At 37.7% G+C, this 20934-nt stretch overlaps 1 protein-coding gene across 6 annotated transcripts in view; it reads left to right on the top strand.

Moving 5' to 3' along the window:
- Positions 1–20934, top strand: part of ATG5 (autophagy related 5) — a 126887-nt gene that overhangs the window by 33411 nt on the left and 72542 nt on the right. For all 6 annotated transcript variants that reach the window (XR_002175229.3, XM_073789471.1, XM_019929503.3 and 3 more), the window contains exon 5: positions 6646–6808. Coding sequence is in view for 5 of the 6 variants with exons in the window: in XM_073789471.1 (XP_073645572.1) it covers positions 6646–6808 (163 nt within the window). In the remaining variant the exon portion in view is untranslated. The remainder of the gene's footprint in view (positions 1–6645; positions 6809–20934) is intronic.

Below are 20934 nucleotides of genomic sequence, written 5' to 3'. Positions count from 1 at the left end.
TGTGGGAGTCATCCTAAGCAGTGCTTAGAGGGAATTAAAAACTTTCTACAGGGCTTCCCTGGTGGCGCAGTGGTTGAGAGTCCGCCTGCCAATGCAGGGGACATGGGTTCGTGCCCTGATGCGGGAGGATCCCACATGCCGCGGAGCGGCTGGGCCCGTGAGCCATGGCCGCTGAGCCTGCGCATCCGGAGCCTGTGCTCCACAAAGGGAGAGGCCACAACAGTGAGAGGCCCGCGTACTGCAAAAAAAAAAAAGAAAAATCTTTCTATAGTAGGAAAACATAATTTCTGATACCAGGAATGAAGAAGATGGGATATTTCTACAGATCCTATAAACATTAATAGGATAGTAAGAAATATCATGAACAACTTTATGCCAGAAAATTTGACAAATGGACAAATTCAATGAAAAGAAGAAATAGCAGATATGAATAGCCCCTGAATGTATGTAGAAGTTAGATTTGTAATTTAAAGAAAAATCCTCACAAAGTAAAATTCCTTGCCTAGTTTCGTGATTGGTGAATTCTATCAAACATTTAAGGAATAAGTAATGTCAATCTGTAGGCTTTTTCCAGAAATAGAAGGGGAGGGAATATTTCCCAATTTGTTTTACAGGTCAGAATAACTCTGATACCAAAACCTATTAAAGATATTAAAGGAAAATTGCAGACCAGTATTTCTAATGAACTTAGATGCAGACACTCAAGAAAATACAAGCAAATCGAATGTAGCAACATATAAAAAGGACAGTACACCATGACCATGTTGAGATTGTCCCACAAATACAAGGGTGACTCAACTTCATTATCAGTGAATCGATTTAATTCATTTCAGCATATTAGCAGAAAAAAGAGAAATCATGATTTGATGAATAGACGCAAAAAAAGCTATTGACAAAACTCAGTACCCGTTTTTCATCAAAACTCTTAGCAAGCTTAGGAATAGAAGGGAATTGTCTCAATTTGACAAAGACTAAATATGAGAAGCCTACAGCTGAAATCATGCTAAATGGTGGCTTACTGAATGTTTCACCCAAGATCAGGAAAAAGGCAAGAGTGTCTGCTTTCACCACTTCTACATAGTTTTGCTCTACTGCAGGATACATATTCCTAAAAAGTACTGTGTTGTTAAAAATCAGAGGAAACCCCAAAACTTCATTAATGACAAATGAAAAAGATAGGAACCTAATAAAAGCACAATTTTACATTTTAACAAATTTTACATATGTTTAATGGTTAAGGAATACGTAAGTACTACAATGAATATGGCACTCTGTGTTGAAAAAGACTGGAAATTTGCTTGTTGAAATGAGCATTGGAAAGGATTGCAGCTTGTTAGTTATTGTGAAGTGATAGGAGGAAGGTTATCTGAAATCAGACAAAATTATAACATAGGATGTGGATGAGTGTAGCTCATAGTATGAACTGAAGTGGTGCATCCATTTCTGAGGTGTGTGTGTGTTTGTTCTGTGTGTTCTGATTTGGTTTGGTTTAGCTGGGTACATTTTTTGTCTTCACCTACTATTGTGGACAATGTTTACAAAAGTAAACATGAAATTTACATTGTTCAAATTGTTCCCTAATACCTCATTCACTTTGGAACACATCCAAAAGATCTAAACAGACATATATATGCACACACACATATATATGTGTATATATATGAACAGGTATATAATATATGTATGTCATATATGTTCATATGGGAATAACCAATTAGCACATGAAAAGGTGCTCACCATCATCAGTCATCAGGGAAATGTGTATTAAAAAAGGGATTCCCTGGTGGTCCAGTGGTTAGGACTTGGCACTTTCACTGCCCTGGGGCAGGTTCAGTCTCTGGTCAGGGAACTAAGATCCTGCAAGCCACACATGGTGCGGCCAAAAAAAAAAATTCTGGCAGTACTAAGTTTGAGGAATGTAGTAACCAGAACTCTCTTACATTTCTGGAGGGAGTGTAAAATTGTACTTTCATCTTGGAAAATAGTTTGGCAGTTTTTAAATAAAGTTAGACATAAACTTTCTTTATGACAACATTACTATTTCAAGGTATATACTCAAGAAAAATGAAAACATGTTCTCAGAAGACTTGTACACTAATGTTCATAGCAACTTTCTTAATAATAGCCAAAATTTGCATATAATCTTAATGTCTACTAACAGGGTTTTGGATTAACAGATGGTGGTATATCCATTCAGTTGTACGCTACTATGCAATAAAAAGAAACTACGGATACATGCAGTAACAAAAATGAATCTCAAAAACATGCTAAGTGAAAGATGCTAGAGTACACAACACCGCACATTGTATGATTCTGTTGATATGTGATTATATTATAGGCAAAACTAATCTCTGGTGATACAAATCACATCAGTGGTAGCTGAGGTTCAAAATGGGGGAACTGATTGCACAGGGCACCAAGGAACTTTTTAGAAGGTGATGGTAATGTTCTGTATCTTGTTTGGGCTGACAGTTACGCAGTATCAAAATTCATCTAACTGTATGTGTAAAATTTCTTCATTTGGCTGTATGTGAAATCATATCTCAATAAAGTTACTTATTTTTAAAAGTTTATTGAGATGACACAGACTTGAGAACAGTCTTAGTCTCTGTCTTGTAGCGACAGAGACCAGCTTTAAGAGTATGGTGACATAAGAATATAAATGATATTATAGAGTTAAGTATAAGGACTTTGTGAACATGACCTAGACTTGGGGAGTAAGGGAAATTTCCTGAAGGAAGTGATATCAAAACTGAATCTGAATTTTGAGGAGGATTTTTTTGGGGGGTAGGCATGTAGGTGGTTGAGAGATAGGCAAGGAGAGTGTGCCAGGCAGAAGAAATAGTTTGTGTAAAGGAACAGAAAAGAGAGTGTGGCTGAAAGAATGTCTGAACAGATGACAGATATTCAGGATCGTTGGAGCAGAGACTGTATGTGGGAGAGAAGGGAAAGAGAATGGAGTACGTGAAATGCGAGTAAGAGATTATGCTGGAGAGGTTAGCAGGGAGAGAAATCATTTGAATGTTGAAAGCATTAGAAGTTTGATTTTATCCTAAAAGTAGAACAGAGCAGCTGAGTGAGAAGACCAGATTTGCATTTTAGAAAGATCACCATGACTCCAAATGTGAAAAATGAATTAAAGAGGGTAAGATTTTGGGCATGGGATCCAGTCACGAGGTTTTTGAGAAATTTCACATAGTTGTTAATTTGTACTAGGAAAGTGGCATTGGGAATGTTGAAAGTGAATGGATTCAGATCTATTTAGGATGTAGATTCAACAGAACTTGATTGGGTGTGGGAGACGGGGAGAAGGAGGAATCAGCAGTACATGGGAAATGTTTTTTTGTTTTGCTCTATTGTCATAATAGAGCTTGTAATATTATTATTAATCGACTGAAAAAGCTTTTTTTCCCACTAACTTTGTAAGTAGTTTTAGTGTTTCGTTTAGTGTTATTTGGTTATCTCTAATGCATCTGGACATACTCCAGACTGCCTGGATTAATATTTTAATTAAAGGACACAGGTAATAATGTATAAGTAAATGGAACCTTTCAGGAAAAAAGTGAAATTAGATCTAGTTTATTAGGATTCTGACTTGGAAGATTAATGAAAGCAAGTAAACATGGTGTTAAAGTCGCTGCCTTTATTTGCAAGAATTTGGACTGAAAAGATATGCACTGAAACACAACTGCTCATGTATATGAGAAGAGATTTAGAAATATAATGTAACAAATCAAGATTCTGCTTGTAATTTTATTGTGAAGCTTTCAAAAAAAAGATTTCCCACCCCAGCCCAAGCTAATCATGGGAAGAAGAGCATTTCATGAGTAGCAGCTGTGGTGGCTTTGGCTGAGACATCTGACACTGTATTCATTGCCACAATTAATTCAACTGCTATGGCTGCCTAAGCAGGTATCTCCGTTTTTCTGTTACTGCTCTCATGCTTCCCCTGAGTTCATTTCATTAAAGAGTTCATCTGGAGATAGGGCATTCTCTTTTGAAGGGTAGGTGTACAAACATGCACTCTCTTAACAGACTCCCTCTTTTGCTATAAAGACTAGGCATTTGGAATTGTCAGCTATCAGTTATAGGTGTCGGCATTGGTTAAGTTTAGAAACCTGCAAAGCAGTGGAAGTCTGGGAAAAGGAAAACCTCAGTACCTTCTCTGGTTACAAGAGCCATTGAAGGAAATAGCAGCCTATGCTGATGCAACACTAAAAAATGGCGGGATTTTTTTCCTCCTGATTTTTCAAACCAGTGGTTTGAGAGATCCTAACTCCTTTTTTTCATAATCAGCTTGTATACAATTTTAAGAAATTCTAACGGTATTTAAGCTTAAATAGGTCATAAATTAAAGTACATGAAGACAATATTTTCTTTGGAATATGAACTTTTATATTTTCTGCCACTCATTCATAACTGAAGTGGATAATTAGCAGTGTAGTGAACTGTACAACAGGGGTCCCCAGCCTGTTAGGAACCAGGCCGCACAGCAGGAGGTGAGTGGCGGGCAAGCGAGCGAAGCTTCGTTACCCCCTGAACCTCCCCCGCCTGCCCGCCCAAATCCCTTCCCGGGAAAAACCGGTCCCTGGTGCCGAAAAGGTTGGGGACTACTGTACAACAACTGAAAAAGCCCTTCTAGACTTCCCTGGTGGTCCAGTGGCTAAGACTCCGCCCTTCCACTGCAGGGGGTTCAGGTTGTATCCCTGGTTGGTTGGGGAGCAAAGATCCCACATGCTGCACGCCTAAAAAAGTAAAAAATAAAGAAAGCATTGGTCTGAAAAAGCCCTTCTAATTTTATAGATCAAGTATAACAAAATTGAAATTTTCTTAAATCATAATGCTAATCATTATCATATTGCTAATCCATTTGACTGTAATAGAATTGATATGATGTACACTTAATTCTTTGTCCTGGTCAGGAATCCAGGGCAAATCCCTTCAGTCTAGCTGATTCAAAGCAAATACAGCTGATTGTAAAGTTGCTTAAGGCAGGGACACTCTCTCTGCTGTCCATATCCTCTCTCATCTTTTAGTTTTATCTGTCCCTCATACTCTCCTTTTGCCTTTTCATTCTTAAGACATTTTATATTTTCTCCTATTCTTTGCCTTTGTGTGCCTGTTTGAAAGTATCCATCTTAATTCTTTATGGACTTCTAGTTCAAGAGCACCATGAAACTGGAATCCATTTGTACCTAGAGAGACAATTTGATTGTCTCAGCTGTTTCCTTCTGCTCTAGGCAACTGTGACTAGCGGGTAGTTATATAGTGGCTTACTGTTTACTCAGCAGAAACTGTGAGACTGGATTCTATGAAAATAGAAGGAGGTGTGACTGATTATTTGCGTTTAAAAAATATGCTTTAGGAGATAGCCATAGGTAGTCAAGTGCCTTTTCCTTTGGTAGGAGGGCATCTATGGTAAATTTCCTAATCATTCAGGAGCTTTCCATGACTTGGATAATTGAATATTGTCTATTAATAACATGAGTAGGCTATAACTAATGCTATTTTCTACCATTATTATTTGACTCCATTTTTATTAAAGGACTTACAGAACAATGTCTTTTTTTGGTAAGATAATGTTCAAATAGAATCATTAAGTACATATTTAGGTCTTAGGGAGGAAGTGGTATTGCATGGTGGTTTAAGAGCTGGGACTGTTGAGTCAGACTAATTCTAGCTCCACCACTAGCAAGCTGTACAATTCCATCCACTCCCAGAGCTTTATTTATATATTTTTTATCTGTAAAATAGCAATAACAATAGTGTTTACCTCAAGAGATGTTAGGAAAATTAAATGATTTAATCCATATTAAAGTCTTAGTACAATGTTTGTCACATAGTAAGCGTTCAGTTAGCTATTATTGTTAATATCTTTCTTTTTTTTCGGTGAAAAGTACATGTCATCTCATTTACATTACTGCTTATTTATCCAATGATCATTGCCTCAACTGCCTAAAAGATTCAGTGAAGGTAAAGAATGTAAGTTTAGCTATTTGACCTTACATTTTAACACCTTTGTTAAGCTCTAATTGACCTAAAGGAAACTATGCATGTTAAAAGTGTACACTTTGATAAGTTTATACTGCAGTTTATATATTTGTTTACCTGTTGACACTTAGGTTGCTTCCTGTGTTTTTACTGCTACAAATAAAGCTGCTGTGAACATTCATGTACAAATCTTTGTGTAGACATATGCTTTTATTCCTCTTAAGTAAATACCTAGTTGTAGAATGACAGGATCAGATGGTAGGTGTCTGCTTTTTTAGAAGAAACTACGAAACTGTTTTCCACAGTGTTTGTACCATTTTACATTTCCATCCACATTCTTGACAATACTAGGTATGGCCAGTCAAAAAGCTATTTTTAAAATTCTTGTTCTTTCATATCTTTTTCCATGTTGTATAAATGCATACCATATCACATAAGGATTATTTGGAAAAAGTGCAGAATATGCCAGACAGCTAAAGATTTTTAAGTTAATTTAAAAAAGTATTTGGAGTTATACTAAAGTCTCTTTATTGCAAAGGTAAGAGGTGGTTTGCTTAAAATATTGGAAAATTGCAGGAGATAACAGATCTTTGAAGAGCTAATTTTGTAATGTGTGTACCTGTTTTATATGTGTATTTTTTCTTCCTTTGATAGAGTTTTCCAGAAAAGGACCTTCTGCACTGTCCATCTAAGGATGTAATTGAAGCTCATTTTATGTCTTGTGTGAAAGAAGCAGATGCTTTAAAGCACAAAAGTCAAGTAATCAATGAAATGCAGAAAAAAGATCACAAGCAACTCTGGATGGGTTTACAAAATGGTAAATATAACAGTGTTTAATTTCATAATACCGCTTTATGAAGTATGAAGTAACTGTAATCCTGTGAGTAATTGGTACATCTTAGGGTTGGTGATACAAGTTTAAATTCCAGCCTCTGTGCACAGAATTTCACAAAGAAGCCACCTTTGGTCATACCTTTCTTACATTGTACCCTTCTAGCATCCCTCACTTCCTGGATTCCCTAGCATTAGACAGATTGCTTTGCCCCTAATATAAGACAGTATAAACTTCCTGTGTTTAGCTTCTGGAAAAAGTGCCCTTAGTCCTAGTCACGATCCTTCTGGAATTGCAACTGAATACCCTGTGTATGTACCAAAATACCTCCACCTGGGTAGGGCACAATCTCTAGTCTCTGCTTTCTCAGAACAGGAAGCCTTGCTTTGTGCTCAGATTCTCTCTCTCCTGGCTGGGATTTAGAAAATACACTCAAGGAAAAAGCTGAGGGGAATCTGCAATTAACTGATATATTCTTCTTCTCTTAGCCATCATATTTCCTTAATCTTGCCTGCACTGATTGCCTTCCAGTGCCTACACACAGTTCTGTATGCAGGCAGTTCTCACTTTGCATGGGTCAAATATGCATGAATTTCAGTTAACATGCTTTAGTTAAATAATGCCAGTTCCCCAACAATGTGGCTCAAATTTCATTTGTGTGTATTAACTGTGAATAATCACATAAAGTACAATTACGTAAGAGTGAGCTCTTCGGTTCAGTCATTATGTAACAACAGATACATGTCATGATCAGTGACCGGTCACTTTCTTTGAGTGTCTGTCAGTGAATCGTCGTTATGCCGCTGTTATTTAATTCACTCACAGACAGCAAAGCATGCAGTTGTGTTGCCCCCTTGTGTCCATTGATAAGCCCACATAACATTTTGTAAAACTGGATAATTGAAAGAGGGAATTAGCCAAGAAAGATGAAAGTGTAGCAAAGAAACAAAAAATGATAATGCTGGAAGTGAAATTTGAATAGAAGGTAGTGGAATTATAGAAGACATAGCTAACTCTGGGGCTGTTGACACTACCACCATTTGAGAGACTTTAGATATGCAGCCCCAGGAGCTTAGTGAAGGCAAACTCTTCCACACAAATGAGGGAAGTGGTTGTGATGAAAAGGATGCAGTTATCCCAGAGGGAGTGATACTGGCAAAAATATCACATTAAAGGAACAGGGATATCTCATGGTGTTGAAAGTGCAAGTAACATGTTTGAAGTTGATCCAAACTTAGAAAGGAGTATGATAATTTGCCAAAGTTTAGGAAAGATGCTTGCTTGTAAGAAAGCAGGCACTATTCAAACTGTGTTTAAGATTTTTCCAAATAAAGCACTTTAATTCTCCATGTTTCTAATGCTTTAATTAGTGTACTGTTAAACACAGTACTAAATAAATATTAGTTTTATTTACTTTTTTCATTTTCCTGTACATTTATAACCATCAGAGTTTTTAATATTTTGACAATTTTCTAAAAGATCACAAAACAATCATAAATTTTCCCATTAACTATTAAGATCACTTTGCATGGTTTTATGTTACATGGTAATTTTTCCAGTCCTGCACTACTGTGCAAAGCAAGGAGTGTCTGTATTTCGTCCATCTTCAATAGTTGTTTTTGGACAAGGAGTTGGTACAATATAAGCTGCTCTTTCATAGCAACAACGAGAATAAGAGAAGACCCCTCTTTTCCCCTTAAAAAAAAATTTAAAAAATGTGATACAGTTTTATCTTTTGGACTATATCATTAACCATCTCACAGAGTTGTCTGTAGTTATTTAGTATTTATTAAACTTTCATTATGCAAAATACAGGGCATTATCTGTGACTTCATTAGTACAAAAGGTACGTATTTTATGACAGTGTGTCCTGTAAATTAAATTTTCACATTTCTTTTAAGTTTCTTAGATTTGACCCAAGTTACATGGAGTTGCTCCTTAGTTTCATATTTGTACCTCTGATATTTCTCAATTAGGTTGTAAGGTTTGCAAAAGGAAGGCACCAGGCCTTTCACTTCATTTATATTACTGAGTACACATATTCTTATTAAGTGATGAAAAGAGTTTACAACCCCTTAGGAAGGTGTACGTTTTCCTTTTCCTGGCTGGCTATTTGTAGGTGAAGTGACATTTTAGGAGGCTTGTGAATAAAAGAATTGCTTAAAGGGAAGAAGACAGGAATGTTCTAAAGAGAGAAGAGATCTGAGAGTAATTTGTCTTCAGAATTTAAGTAAATAATTTAGATGAACTTTTAAGTAGATGTTCTTGAAATCTATTGTGAGCATGGTGAGTCAGCTATAGAGAGCCCAGGGAGTCAGCAGAGGATTCTAAAAATGATTGAACTGTTTCAGTTGGGGCATTAGAGGATTAGTTATGGAGGGTGATGGGTAAGAGTTGTGGAAATAACAAAGGTGTGGTTTTTAGACTCAGCTCTTCTGGTAGCTCCTTAGGGCAAGTCACTCAATCCCTTTTAGCTTCAGTTTCTTTATCTGTAAAATAAGAGAATTTCTGCTGTGGTTTCCTATAAATGTTTTTAGAAGCTTTAACGAAACACTAATACAGTTTATGTGAAAGTGTTTGAAAGGAAGTAAAGCTGTCTCGATAAAAAGAATTATTGAGAAGTCACTTTGAGACACGAGAACAGGGGTTGGCAAAAAGTGTGGTCCTGCCTGCCGATGCAGGGGACACGAGTTTGTGCCCCGGTCCGGGAAGATCCCACATGCCGCGGAGCGGCTGGGCCCGTGAGCCATGGCCGCTGAGCCTGCGCGTCCGGAACCTGTGCTCCACAGCGGGAGAGGCCATGGCAGTGAGAGGCCCGCGTACTGCAAAAAAAAAAAAAACACAAACAAACAAAAAGTGTGGTCATGAGCCAGCCACCTGTTTTTGTAAATAAAGATTTATTAGAACCCTGCCACAATTCATTTATGTAACATCTGTGGCTACTTTCATGCTACAACAGCTGAGTTAAATAGTTGTGATCAAAAAAACAAACAACCCAATCCCAAAATGGGCAGAAGACCTAAATAGACATTTCTCCAAAGAAGATATACAGATTGCCAACAAACACATGAAAGGGTACTCAACATCACTAATCATTAGAGAAATGCAAATCAAAACTACAATAAGGTATCACGTCACACCAATCAGAATGGCCATCATCAAAAAATCTACAAACATGGGCTTCCCTGGTGGTGCAGTGTTTGAGAGTCCGCCTGCCGCTGCAGGGGACGTGGGTTCGTGCCCCGGTCCGGGAGGATCCCACATGCTGCAGAGCGGTCGCTGGGCCTGCGTGTCCAGAGCCTGTGCTCCGCAGCGGGAGAGGCCACAGCAGTGAGAGGCCCGCGTACCGCAAAAAAAAAAAAAAAAATCTACAAACAGAGAGTGGCATGGACATACATATACTACTAAATGTAAAATAGCTAGTGGGAAGCAGCCAATTAGCACAGGGAGATCAACTCATGCTTTGTGACCACCTAGAGGGGTGGGATAGAGACGCAAAAGGGAGGGGATATGGGGATATATGTATATGTATGGCTGATTCACTTTGTTATACAGCAGCAGCTAACACAACAATGTAAAGCAATTATACTCCAATAAAGATGCTAAAAAAAAAAGTCAAAAAAAATAGTTGTGAAAGAGACCATGTGGCCCACAGCTTAAAATATTTACTCTCTAACCCTTTTAGAAAACATTTGCCAGCCTATAGAAGGTTGATTAAACCAACAGCTTGTATTTATCATTGATCTAAAGCATGACTCACAGTGTCACACATTCAGAACTTGGTATAACTTAACGTATCAGACTTAGTCTAATAACTGCCTTCATTGCTATTTTTTTATATAAAAAAATATTGTTTTATAAAATTCCTTTTTTCCTGTTTTTGTCTTAGCTTATATTCTTGCTTAGATATATGACTATTTTAAAGTTATTTTTATTAATTTAACTTTTATTAAATTACTTTTCAAATTGAGTTTCATTAAATCCAACTTAAAATGGTATGTGGTTAAAATATATTTTGTTCCTTCTTTTAGCTATAAATTATTTTTGTAGCTATTATGTTTGGTTTTATTGGTACTGCTAATGATTAAGTTTACACACTCAAAATCCTACATGTGGTATCCAGTGGGGACCTTGATAGTTTATTTTCTACTTTTTAAAATTGAAATATACATTTAGAAAATCTTTGGCTGGGTAGAGGTTGTTTGTAGAAAATATATTTTGGGGTAAAATGTTGAATGTTACCTACATTAAGGTAAATTGGTGAAAGGTGGGTATAGTAGTTCATTCTGTTCCTTCTGCCTAGAATAACCTTTCCCTCCCTTTTTGTCTATTTAATTCTTACTTAATGTTTTAATGCTCATCTGTCTTGTCACCCTCTAAGTGAAAACTTCCTGTTTCATTTTTTTTTAGCCAACAAACTATTTATTGAACATCTAATATGTGCCTGACACTATGCTAGGAGCTAGTGATCATCCAGCAGTGATAGAACAAACATGAATCCTGTTTTTGTGAAGCTACAGCCAAGTGGAGGCAGAACTATTTATATTTTCATGCTCTCATGGCTCCTTGTCCATTCATATGCATTCTTGCTCTCATAATTCACTCTCTGGTATAGTTATGGTTTATGTATTCTGCTAGAATATAAATTTCTCTTGGTTAGAGTGTATCATGCATTTTCTGTATCCCCAGCACCTAGTATATTCTTAGGCATAGAATGAACAAAATAAATACTGACCGAGTGACTCCTTTATTTTAATCCTATGTAGTACAACAAGGAAATACTGTTAACAGCTTTTTATAAATAGATTAATATTAGATAAAATAGAGGAAGTACCTTTAAAATTTTTAATTATGGAAGTGGATTTTATGTTTAAGAATTTTTCCATCCAAAAGAAAGTCTTACAGGTTTGTTAGGGCAAAGACATTTCACCTGTCGGTTAGTGTAATTGTAAACTGGTCAGAATTGAGAAAAAGCAGATGGTAAATTTATTTCATTCAGAACTGCACCTGTACAGCATAGCAACTAAACGATTTAAACAATTTTTGAATACTTTCAAATGCTAATTTTAATTTTTCAGATCTCTGTGAAAGAGAAATAAGAAAAGCTTTTGAAACCAAGAAAGCTCATTTAAGACATACTGTGCCTTTCAGTGTTTTTTATGGGTTTTCATTTTAGATATAAAAGTATTTAACCACCTTGTGAAACAAAGGTAATGACCACAAAAAAAGAGAAGAAAGTAACATTTTTCTTATTTATGAGGCACTTGTCACTATATTTGCAGGCTATTTTCTATTAAATGTCAGGAGGTTTTTCTTATAAGCTAGAGATTTGAGGAAATCTCTAAAAAATATTTTTAACATAATATATGACTTAGTTTTCAGCTTTGATTTTCTGAGTATACTAAAAAAGAAAAGATGGCATCAAATAAATTCCATAGACCTTCAAATAAATGCAAGTTTTCACTGCTAAATATTGAAAATTTACATTCTTTATAAAGTATGGTTAATCCTTTTGAGCTAAGTAATTTTTTAGAGAAATCAGTTATTTGGTAGTGTACCATTTTAACTTAAAACTGTTTTTTAAGAGGAAATAGTGGTTAGCTTAAGGTGAATTTTATGATAAGTCATAGCATTTTGAAAATTCTTTTGTTTGGTGGGTGATGCAAAAGAAACGCAATGGTTCTCACAGGCTTATATGATAGAGACAGTTGGGTTATGATTGCATTGCTTTGTTTTTATCAGTTGCAATATAGTAGTGTAAGTAGTGGACTGAGAATCTCTTGGTCCGAGAAGGAGCATTGGGTCATTAACATATGCTCCAAAGGAGCATTGATCTTTCTTTGCTTATCTCCTATTGGTTGTGTGGCCATGGCAGATCACTCTTCTGAGATGGAGTTTCCTTATAAATGTCAAGGTGATGATACCTCACAAGACTCAGATTCAAAGACTGTACAGTGGTAATCACTTACACCTGAATTCTGGTGACTAGATATTCTTGATTCCAGAGGATTTCCTGGAAGAATAATTATTGTTTATTTCTCTCTCTCTCTCTCTCTCTGTCTTTCTCTCTTTACCTCTCCCTCTTTCCCTCTCTTCCTCCCTGGTCCTTTCAAGCAGGACTTAGGTAAAAGGCAATAGATAACTTTCTAAAAATAAATGTGTCATAGAAAGACTACTAAAACAGAAAGACAAGAGATTTTTGGACTTAACTCTGTATCTTGAAGCTTCCATTTCTGTGCTGTTATCACAGTGTCAGTACTGTTCTAATGTGTAGATGGTGTGGAAGGAGATTACTAAGTAGAACTGTCAATAGGAAGCATAAGTATTCTTCTTGAACCTTTTGTCTCAGTGAAAGGTCACTATTTGGTAAGCTTCCTTTCTTTAGAAAAACTCAGATGTTTATCAGTCATGAGAACACTGGGATCACATTGTATAAATAAGAGCAAAGAAAATAGTGTAATTAGTATCCACACACCTATCACCCATCTCAGCAGTTATCAGTATATGGTCAGTCTTGTTTCCTCTGCTCTCACCCCTGCCCCACTTTGAGTTTATAGAAATTTTCATTCTTTAATCTAGCGCTACGAATATTGCTCACAGATTTACATTCTTCACAGACTTTATACTCTGTTATTTAATCAAGTCTTGGAAAGGACAATCATTATACGAGAGTTATGCCCAGATCCTGATCGTATGGATTAGCCAATTATAAGAACCTGCCACATGCCAGGCACTGTGCTAGGCATAGGGGGCGCTGGGGTGAGTATGACAGCCACGGTTCCTTCCCTCAGAGTTCACATTCTGGTGGGGGAGGCAGACATTAAACAGATAGCCTTTAAATAATTATTACATTTGTGTCTTGAGTTATAGAGGAAGGGATAGAGAGCAGTGTGGTTGGGATGAAAGTGTTCCAGGCACAGGGAATGATGTAGGTTAGGCTGAGAAGGAGAAAAGAGCTTAATAAATTCTAGGGGCTCTAAGAAGGCTATTCTTTTTTTTTTTTCAAAATCAATATTTTATTTAAGGGGTACTTTTACTTCCTTTAAGCAAACCTTTAAAGCCATTTTACTTGGACTTCCCCCTTCAAGCCTCCTGTGGTTCTTCTGTGTTTAGTCAGAGGTTCTCCAAGGCCTCAGTTTTCTTTGTAAGGCTCCAGAAGGCTATTCTGACTGGAGCACGGTGATTGAGAGTGGCAAGTAGATAACACTGCAAATTGGATAGAGGACCCTATCTATTCAGGGTCTGATAGGACATTTTAGTGATATTGAACTTAATCTCCAGGGAGTGAGGCGAGGTAGATAGGGGACTGCTGAAAGATTATAAGCAGGGATATAAAGGAATCAGATGTTCTTTTTTAAGTTATCTCTGGCTACTGTATGGTTAATGAATTAGAAGGGAACAAATATGGAATTAAAAGGCCAAGTACGAGTCCATTCCAGTGGTTAGGTAGCAGATGAATTTTTCAGACTACAGGGCAGTCTTGAAGGTAGAGAGAAGTGGACGGTTTTGAGAAATATTTGAGATGTAGACTTGCTAGGACTTAGCATTTGGTTGAATGTGGTGGGTAATAGAATGAAAACTGTCATAGTTTGTTCCCAGACATTTTAGAAACTGTTGAGTGTGCCTAACTACACTTATCCAGCTTATAGACACCCAGAAGGAGATCTTTATCGTTACATTAAGATAAACCACTTTTTTGGTATCCAATACCTTAATACTGTCATAAAAAGAAACATGGTCTCTTTGATGCTATAAGTATTTTAAAATTTATGCTGATTTCTACTAATTATTGTTTTACTTTCTGAATGCTTAAAAACATTCTAAAACTTTGCTAAAGATTGACGTCAGGCTTACCAGTTGATAAAATCCATTCATATTTTTAGGTTGAAACATTTGCCTGTCTGCTGACCTCAGGCACCTCTCTCATTTTCCATTGTTTCATAAGATTATTGGCATTGGTTTTGTAATCCTATCTTTAAGTTCTTTTAGTGTCCTCTGAAGTAATTTTCCTTTGTCTGAAGACTTGCATTAATTTAAAGCAAAGTACCTACTGTTATGTCTGAATATGTCATTTTTATTTTAGCTAAGTTTTCACACTTGCTTCTTTGAAAATCATTATCTTGTTGAAGAAAATGGAAACTAAACAGAATTTGGATAGTTTAGCTTTCTCTCTGTCATCTCTTAATATGATAACCATCTTTCCCAATAATGTTCTCCATGCGTTCGATCTTTCTTTACCAAACATGGTTTATAAAGCTCGTTTTGTTTTTCCTCCCTTTTTTTTTTTTTAAATAAACCTCATCTTGTGCTTGGTGTTGACCTTCCTGCCACTCTTCTTACATACTTACATACTCCTTTTATTAGTCAGGATTCTCCAGAGAAATAGAATGAATACACACACACACACACACACACACACAGATTTATTATGAGGAACTGGGTCATGTGATTTTGGAGTCTTACAAGTCCCACAATCTGCCCTCTGCAAGCTGAAGACTCAGGAAGGTCAGAGGTGTAATTCACTCTGAGTTTCAAGGCCTGAGAACCAAGGATGCTGCTGGTGTAAATCCCAGTTCAATGGTAGGAAAAGATGAGATGTCTCAGCTCAAGCAATGGGGCAGAAAAAAGGGGGGCAGATTCCTATTTCCTCTGCCTTTCCTTTTGTTCTCTTCAGGTTCTCAACTGATTGGACGATGTCCACTCACATTGGGGTGGGCAGTCTACTGAAATGACACATAGTCATATGCTAATCTCATCCCCAAACACCCTCACAGGCACACCCAGGAATAATGTTTAATCTGGGCATCTGTGGCCAGTCAAGTTGATGCATAAAATTAACCATCACATTCCTGCTGTAACTTGGTTCATCTTTTATGGGTGTCATTTTAGTGTTAATTCATTGAACAGATAATTATTGAATCCATACTGGAGATAAAGTAGTAAAACAAAATAGACTGAATTTCCTGCCCTTATGCAGCTTAAATTATCATGGGGGAGACAGACAATAAGTATATATAAAAGTAACATACATTATGTGCCTTATGACGATGAGGAGTGCTGTGGGAGAAAAAGCAGGGAAAGATGAGAAAGGACTGTGTTGGGAGAGGGCATTGCTGTTTTTAATCAGGTGGTCTCAGAGGCCTCACTGATTGCATGACATTAAATGAAGACCTAAAGCAGGACCATACATTTATCTGGGGTTCCTAATACCTTCCTAGGCAGAGGGAATGGCAGGGGCAAAGCCCCTGAGGTGGGGAAAAATGCTAGGTACTTTTGAAGACTTAATCCTATTAGTAGCTTTTACCAAAAGTGAGGGAGAACATAAGTTGTTTTTCCCTAGGATGCCGTTTTCCTCTAGTGTGCTTGTCATATTTCCCCTGTGAGAAACAATCTATAGTATAGTCTCATCATTAAAAAAAAAAAATTCTAAGTAGCAAAAATGTCACTTTTCTATTATCTGGTTCTTTTCATAAGTTTCATGTGACAGAAAGCATCCTTTTGGCAGTGATCTTACCCTATTTTGAAAGCAATAAACAGTGCTGAGAATAGAGATCATTAGGGATTGGGCCTGTTTTTATTAAGGTAGTTATAAAAGACCTGTTTGACAAGATGATATTTAAGCTGAAATCTTAAGGATGAAAGGGAACTAGTCACATTAGGGAATGGCATGTTTTAAGAACATGAGGCAAAAAGGAGTTCGGTACATTTTAAAAAATAGAAAGAAGGCCAGTGTGTCTTGGCCAGTGACCAAGACGGCAGAGTGACATGCAATGAGGTTAGAGAAATGGGAAAGATCTAGGTGATATAGGGCCTTTCAAGTCAAGGAAAAGAAAATTATTTATTTATTTTATTTATTTTTATTTTTGGCTATGTTGGGTCTTCATTGCTGCATGCGGGCTTTTTCCAGCTGCGGCGAGTGGGGGCCACTCCCCATTGTGGTGCACAGGCTCCTCATCGCAGCGGCCTCTCCTATTGCGGAGCACAGGCTCTAGGCACGTGGGCTTCAATAGATGTGGCATGCAGGCTCAGTAGTTGTGGCTTGTGGGCTCTAGAGCATAGGCTTAGCAGTTGTGGCACACGGGCTTAGTTGCTCAGTGGCATGTGGGATCTTCCCGGACCAGGGCTCGAACCCGTGTCCCCTGCATTGGCAGGCAGACTCTTAACCACTTCGCCACCAGAGAAGCTCAAGGAAAGAATTGTGATATTAAGTGCATTGCGAAGCCATTGGAGGATTTTTGAGCAGGAGAGTGATGAGATGCAGAATATGACGGAAGAACATTGTAGCTGCTGAATAGAGGGTGGAATAGAGGGAGCCAAGAGTGGCAGTGGAGAGTCTGTAGTAGTAGGTTCAGGTATAAGATGATGGTGACCTTTAGGGTGATGATGGTAGAGATGGAGAAAAGTCAGTAAATCTGGGGTTTATTTTGGAGGTAGCATTGACAGAATCTATTATTAGGTGGGGTATTAGGTTGTTACTAAACCAAACTTGAGTCTGCTCACCCACACACAGTAAAGCCAATCTACTGACACTGGGTTGTGGTGAAGGAAAGTACAGTGTTTACTGCAGGGCACCAAGCAAGGAGAATGGGCAATTCACACTCAAAAGACCCAAACTCACCAACGGCTTTCAGGGAAGGGGTTTTAAAGGCAGTGTGAGGGAGGGGCTGCAGGGTGTGTGATCAGCTGTTGCACAATTCTCTGATTGGTTGGCATCAAGGTGAAGTTCCAAGCATCATCAACCTTCTGGTTTCAACCAGACTAGGATCTGTGTTCTTGTGGTCAGCAGTTTCCATCTGGTGGGGGCCTGCTTCCTTTAAAAACAACTCAGGAGGGCTTCCCGGGTGGTGCAGTGGTTGAGAGTCTGCCTGCCGAAGCAGGGGACACGGGTTCGTGCCCCGGTCTGGGAAGATCCCACATGCTGCGGAGCGGCTGGGCCCGTGAGCCATGGCCGCTGAGCCTGTGCATCCGGAGCCTGTGCTCCGCAACGGGAGAGGCCACAACAGTGAGAGGCCCGCATACCGCAAAAAAAAAAAAAAAAAAAAAGACAACTCAGGAATGTGTGTCAGGCCTTTATCTGTATCTTTCAGGGACCTGGGAGTTGGGTGACTGTGCTGTGTGGTGGATTTTTAGTCTAAATTGTTACCAGTTTCCCAGCCCAACAGCTATTCTTTATTTCTACATCTTCGCATTTCCTAATCATTAACTCTTGAGTCAGCCTTTTGAGACACAAGGGAGGCCTGGGAGACTAAAGCAAAAGCCTTTTACTTCAAAGGACAGGGACACAGGGGTTTGTGTATGGTTTCAAGTTTAGGTTGAAAGAAAGGAAAGAATCATTCCTGAGTTCTGACTTGGGCAGCTAGATGGATAGTAGCGCTTTATACCATGATATGAAATAACTAGATAAAAAATAGGTTTGGGATGGGGAACAAAGCCAAATTGAGAAGGTCAGCCTTGAAGGCAAAAGTTTGAAATGTGGGCTTCCCTGGTGGTGCAGTGGTTAAGAATCCACCTGCCAGTGCAGGGGACACAGGTTCGAGCCCTGGTCCGGGAAGATTCCACATGCCGCGGAGCAGCTAAGCCTGTGCACCACAACTACTGAGCATGCACTAGAGCCCGTGAACCATAACTGCTGAGCCCGCATGCCTAGAGCCTGTGCTGCACAACAGGAGAAGCCACCACAATGAAAAGCCCACATACCGCAACGAAGAGTAGACCCCGCTCACCACAACTAGAGAAAGCCCGTGTACAGCAACGAAGTCCCAACGCAGCCAAAAATAAATAAATAAAATAAATTTAAAAAGAAAAGTTTGAAATGTCTCTGAGACATTCACGTGCAGATGCATTGAGTTAGATGTTGATAGAATTAAGTATTGTGAGTGTGTGTCAGTAGATGAAGAAAGCTTAACAGATTTGAATCGAATGCTGCAACTTCTAATTTCATAGTCATTTACTTTAACAATAAGTGCCCTGTTTATTATTTTATCTTAAAGGATATGACAGTTGATGTCCCAGTGATACAAGGCAATGAATATGGAGCAATCCCATACATTCCTAATGTTTGAGAGTTCTTTATATCCACTAACTGTGTTTTGCTTTTTTTCTGCATACAGCTGAGATAGTCGTTTCCTTTATTGTTTTGTCTGCAGTATAGTAAGATAAATAAGTTCAGTCTGAAGCTGTGTGTGTGGCTTCAAGAATCTACAACTTTGTGAGAAATTTGCTTAGAGAAAATTTGTAACCTGCTTGAGCATTCAAGTTTTACTGTTGAACAAACAAGCATTTTACTCTATTATGCTACATGTTTTAAATCAATCTCTTGGTATTCTAACTTTCTGTAATTAGAAATAATGATGAAAATCTAAAAAGTTTATGCATTTGTGTTTTAATATAAAATCATAAAGATACTTTGCTTGGCTTCTGGAGAAAGATTGCTCTTGGGAATTACATGATTTGAATGAATAAATAAATTTGGTGATAACTTGGATCATAGCTTCTTACAGTGCTTTGGGTATACTTGGCAGTGAACGTCATGGATAATAAAACTTGGTGAAAACATTTAGAGTTATTTCATAATACACTACAAATTATACTAACATAAGTTTATTGAAGAGTCCATTAATTACAGTGAATGGTCATATGTTCCAGAGTTAATCAGTGGTAGAGAGAATACATTTTTGTGTATGAGATTCAGTTGATAAATGTACAAATCTGTGAGACTAGATTTATAGTTCAGTCTAAACTCTGATCAGTACTTGAAAATATTTTTAGTGAACTCTTAGTGTTGCAGGAATACAAAGGTTTAGTTTGTAATGTCATTTTAAGTAAAATTCCAAATTATCTACAGTAAGAAGACTACCTTATCATATCTTTTATTTATCTGGTCCAGTTAAAAAACTTTAAAAAAATGTATGCCTTGTGATGTACTGTTACTTTTTTGTAAGGTAAGTTTGGGAAGGTTCAAGAAGCTTTTTCTTATGAATGTTGGTACCCTATATAAAGGAAATGCAGATGAACATCTGTCAGATATTGATCCAATATCAATATCCGGATATTGATTTTCACTCTTGGACTCATGACCTATTCTTATTATTTGAATTTACAGTATGATTCCTCTTTCTTCTTAAAAAAAAACAAAACACGGTATACACACAAACACAAAACACATATATATATACACAGGTATATATGCATATATAATTTAACTTAACTTTGTTTTTATATTTTTATTTTAGTTTTTAATTTTTTAAATTTAGATATAATTGACATGTAGCGTTATATTATTTTCAGGTGTACAATATAATGATTCGATATTTGTATATATAGCAAAGTGCTCACTACCACAGTAAGTCTAGTTAACATGTCATTTTACATAGTTGTAAAAAACTTTTTTTTGTGATGAGAACTTTTAAGATCTACTCTCTTAGCAACTTTCAAATATGCCATACAGTATTATGAACTGTAGTCACCATGCTGTACCTTACCAGTTATAAAATAACTAAAAATAACTAAAATACTGGCTGCGCCAGTTTACATTCCCACCAGCAGTGCACAGGGTTTCCTTTTCTCCCCGTCCTTGCCAACACTTGTTATCTCTTTTCTTTTTGACAGTAGCCATTCTGACAGGTGTGAGGTGATATCTTTTTTTTTTTGGCTGTGTTGTATCTTCGTTGCTGTGTGCGGACTTTCTCTAGTTGTGGCGAGCGGGGGCTACTCTTCGTTGAGTTGCGCGGGCTTCTCATTGCGGTGGCTTCTCTTGTTGCGGAGCACGGGCTCTAGGCTCACGGGCTTCAGTAGTTGTGGCATGCAGGCTCAGTAGTTGTGGCTCGTGGGCTTTAGAGCGCAGGCTCAGTAGTTGTGGTGCACAGGCTTAGTTGCTCCGCTGGCATGTGGGATCTTCCTGGACCAGGGCTCGAACGCATGTCCCCTGCATTGGCAGGCAGATTCTTAATCACTGTGCCACCAGGGAAGCCCGTGAGGTGATATCTTATTGTGGTTTTGATTTTCTTATTATTAGTGATGTTGAGCACTTTTCATCTACCTGTTAGCCATCTATATGTCTTCTTTGAAAATGTCCATTCAGATCTTCTGCCCATTTTTAAATTGGATTGTTT

This window comes from Tursiops truncatus, chromosome 12, assembly GCF_011762595.2.
Source record: "Tursiops truncatus isolate mTurTru1 chromosome 12, mTurTru1.mat.Y, whole genome shotgun sequence".
In the NCBI taxonomy this organism is placed as follows: Eukaryota; Metazoa; Chordata; class Mammalia; order Artiodactyla; family Delphinidae; genus Tursiops; species Tursiops truncatus.
Note: the sequence above shows the minus strand (reverse complement) of the source record. Positions and strands in the feature narration are given on the sequence as shown.